The sequence below is a fragment of the Notothenia rossii genome (assembly GCF_949606895.1).
Source record: "Notothenia rossii genome assembly, chromosome: 2".
Classification (NCBI taxonomy): Eukaryota; Metazoa; Chordata; class Actinopteri; order Perciformes; family Nototheniidae; genus Notothenia; species Notothenia rossii.
In genome coordinates this window covers 84,681,452-84,684,384 of record NC_136904.1, presented here as the reverse complement: position 1 = coordinate 84,684,384, position 2,933 = coordinate 84,681,452, and the positions used below count along the sequence as shown (strand labels likewise).

The 2,933-nt window shown below is 39.0% G+C and overlaps 1 protein-coding gene across 1 annotated transcript in view; it reads left to right on the top strand.

The window, feature by feature from the left end:
* Positions 1 to 1,745: 1,745 nt before the first annotated feature.
* The window catches only part of clybl (citrate lyase beta like), a 54,235-nt gene continuing 53,047 nt past the window's right edge, over positions 1,746 to 2,933 (top strand). The window contains exon 1 of the mRNA XM_079662575.1: positions 1,746 to 1,902. Coding sequence (XP_079518701.1) covers positions 1,859 to 1,902 — 44 coding nt within the window. The 5' untranslated portion in view covers positions 1,746 to 1,858. The remainder of the gene's footprint in view (positions 1,903 to 2,933) is intronic.

Here is a 2,933-nt window from a genome sequence, read left to right as displayed (position 1 = left end):
TCATTCAAGATTTTAATGAACCCAGACTTCTGAGGCATCCAGGCCTAGTGATGCATTGTCCATTTGGATCAGGGAGTACAGAGGGGGGACAAAGGCGAAAAGCTCTTGCCTTTGACATAATATTTTATATTCTATTGCCTTACAGGGGGGTCATTAGGTGATTGCAACATTTAACAACATAACAGATTGACAAGAATAAACACATATTCAGCATATATTTTAAATTAACAACCAGATTGATGAATGTGTGTGTGTCTGTCTGTGCATGTGGCAAGGGGTGACTTGAATCAAAACATAATTTTCTGTGCTTTATGAGGATACAGAGAACCCCCCTGCTCTGGCGCGACCTGGTGTCGGCTGCTTTCTTGGGCTCAGAGGTTCCTAGGGGAGACCAGAATGGAAGTTGAGCATCCTACTGTGATCCAAAGAAAGTGTGCCAAATGCTATCAAAACTGGATTAGTAGACAACAATTGTGTTCGATGAACTGAAGGGGGAGGGAAATAAGTAGTTTCTAAGTAACCCATGGATGGAATTTTCCAACTCCATTGCATTTTTTATCCCATGTAGGAATGGATGCCCGAATAAGCTCCATTTGTTTGGGGATCAAATATATATTTAAAAAGAAAAAATCCAAGTTTCCATGTTTCTGTCATTTACGTACCTTTCTTCTTTTTTTTTCGGTGTAATGGGCCTTTGCATTAGAGGAAAAAAACGTATATTAAGAATATATTTTATCTGTTAAATGATCTGGGGAATGTATAATGTCAAATAATCACATTAAATTGGTGGTTCATAGGCTTTCTTTAAAATGAAAGCGCAATGCAAACCCATTAAAACATGTTCCAACTCATGTCTCATGTAAATTCTATCATTTGGGAAAGAGAAAAGGGAAGAACAACAGCCAAGAAAAGGTTTACTTTGTTAAGGTTGATTGACCACTCATTTTTATTCATTGACCTTTTGGGCGGTTGCAGACCAAGAAATACAAATAAAGTCACTTGTGAGTTCAAATAATTTACAAATAAATCAGATTTCTGGTCTCTGGAAAAATGGGAAAACTACAGTTGCTTTTATAAATTAACAAAACTTTTTATTTTGCGTTGTCATGATCTCTAAAGCCAAGGAAGGCCATTTCCCAAAAAGATGCAAGACAAAGAAAGGGTCATCGTGGACTTTTTCCTATTTTTTTTCTATTCAAAAGTGTACCACCTTATAAATGTGTCTCTACAACCTACATCAAGTAATTTTAGCAGCACATTTACATTTTGAAAACACCCAAAGCCCAATGGCTGTCCCCTGAATGCTGACATTTGGAGCAAATCCCCTGCTGACTTAATCGTGGCAAATATTGCGTGTCATTTGTGCACAACACTCCGACCTTGCTGATGTTAGTAGTAGTAATTCACCACTGCTGTGAGGGAGAACTCCTGGGGTGACGTGACTTGTGCTCAAAATATCCCTTTCCCTTTATTCCTCTCTCCTATTTCTCTACGTTTCAAGCTGTTCTCTGTCTCTTCTGTCTAGCAACCAGTGTTTTTGTATATAACTATAACTTTCATTCAAAGTCATTTTTTATTATTTATTTTAAATTATCTTGCAATTTTTCTATATTTTTATTTTATTTAAACTGTTTGGATAAGTTCCCTGTGAAAATAAATACCATCCTCTGCACTTCCTCTCCTCCTCCCAAAAGCACCATCCCACTGTATGGTCGCTGTTTACCTTCCCATGTGCGAAGAGTCCTCCATGACCCCGCCCCTCTTCATGATCTGACCAATCACAAAGCTCGATCAGAACGAGGCAAATATTTGTGCAGCCAATTGCTGCATGCTCTGTTAACGCGTCATAGAAAGAAACATGGCGGCGCGCATCACTATGGCTGTGAAACGACTTCTTCCAAAGTAAGTCGGCTATGTTCTTTCTGCTAAATGTGCTACTTCTCTTGAGGTAAAACTCACACCGGAAATGTAACACTGCTTATTTCGGTCGATGAATTGTCCTCGTTTTTACGGTAGAAGCTGTCGGTTAAATGACACTTGTTGTGTTGGCTGTTAGCTAACTTATGTGTTTGCTCAGAGCTTAGAACAGCTGGACATGTGCACACAGACTGTGTTTACAACCTTTGCTTACGAATATAAAACTACTAGGATACATGTCTGTGTAATGTGATGAAGTGGCGATGAATAAATAGAAGCGTTAAGGTAATTGAAGCCAAACACACACAAGGCTACACACAGTGCCAGTGTATGAGTTTGGCATTAAAACGGTTAAATGTAGCTTTTCATTGTTTGGATGTCGCCTTGTAGTTTGCTGTTTTCAGTGTGTGAATTTCTCGCTGTTGCTCTGCTGTTGTGTACTTTGATGTTGAAGTAGGTGCTTTGTTTTGTGTTCTGTTGTGTCTCCATCTTGGTTTAAGTGTAATTGTTTAATGGAAAAAGTTTAAGACTTTCTGTTGTCTCAATGTCATATTCAAGTGTCAAACGTTTGTCTGCTACAGTAACACATCTGAAAGTGCTAATAAATAGGGTAGCCTGTACTAAACAGGAATTGTTCAACGTTTTGAGAAATGTGCTTATTTGCTTACTCTCAGAGCTTTAAATATGGAAAGCAATAGCACTGGCCTGTCTGTGCAAAGTGCTTAGCTTAGCTTTGTTTATTTAGAATAGGAAGCACGGGGGAACAGTCAGCCTGATTCTCTCCTAGGTTTATAAATAACCTTCCAGCAGATCTTAAAGCTCATTAATTCACACATTGTATCTGGTTGTCAAAAAATAAAACTATCCGTGATTTTAGTTGGACTTCTGTTCTGGGACTCTCGGCCAGTACTTCTGTGCATGGCATCTTTAACTGTAGCTCTGGCTGCCTGTAACCTTACTGCGATGACAAGGAAGTCCCTGCACCTGACTGCCCTTTTAATGTCTGACTGCATGAT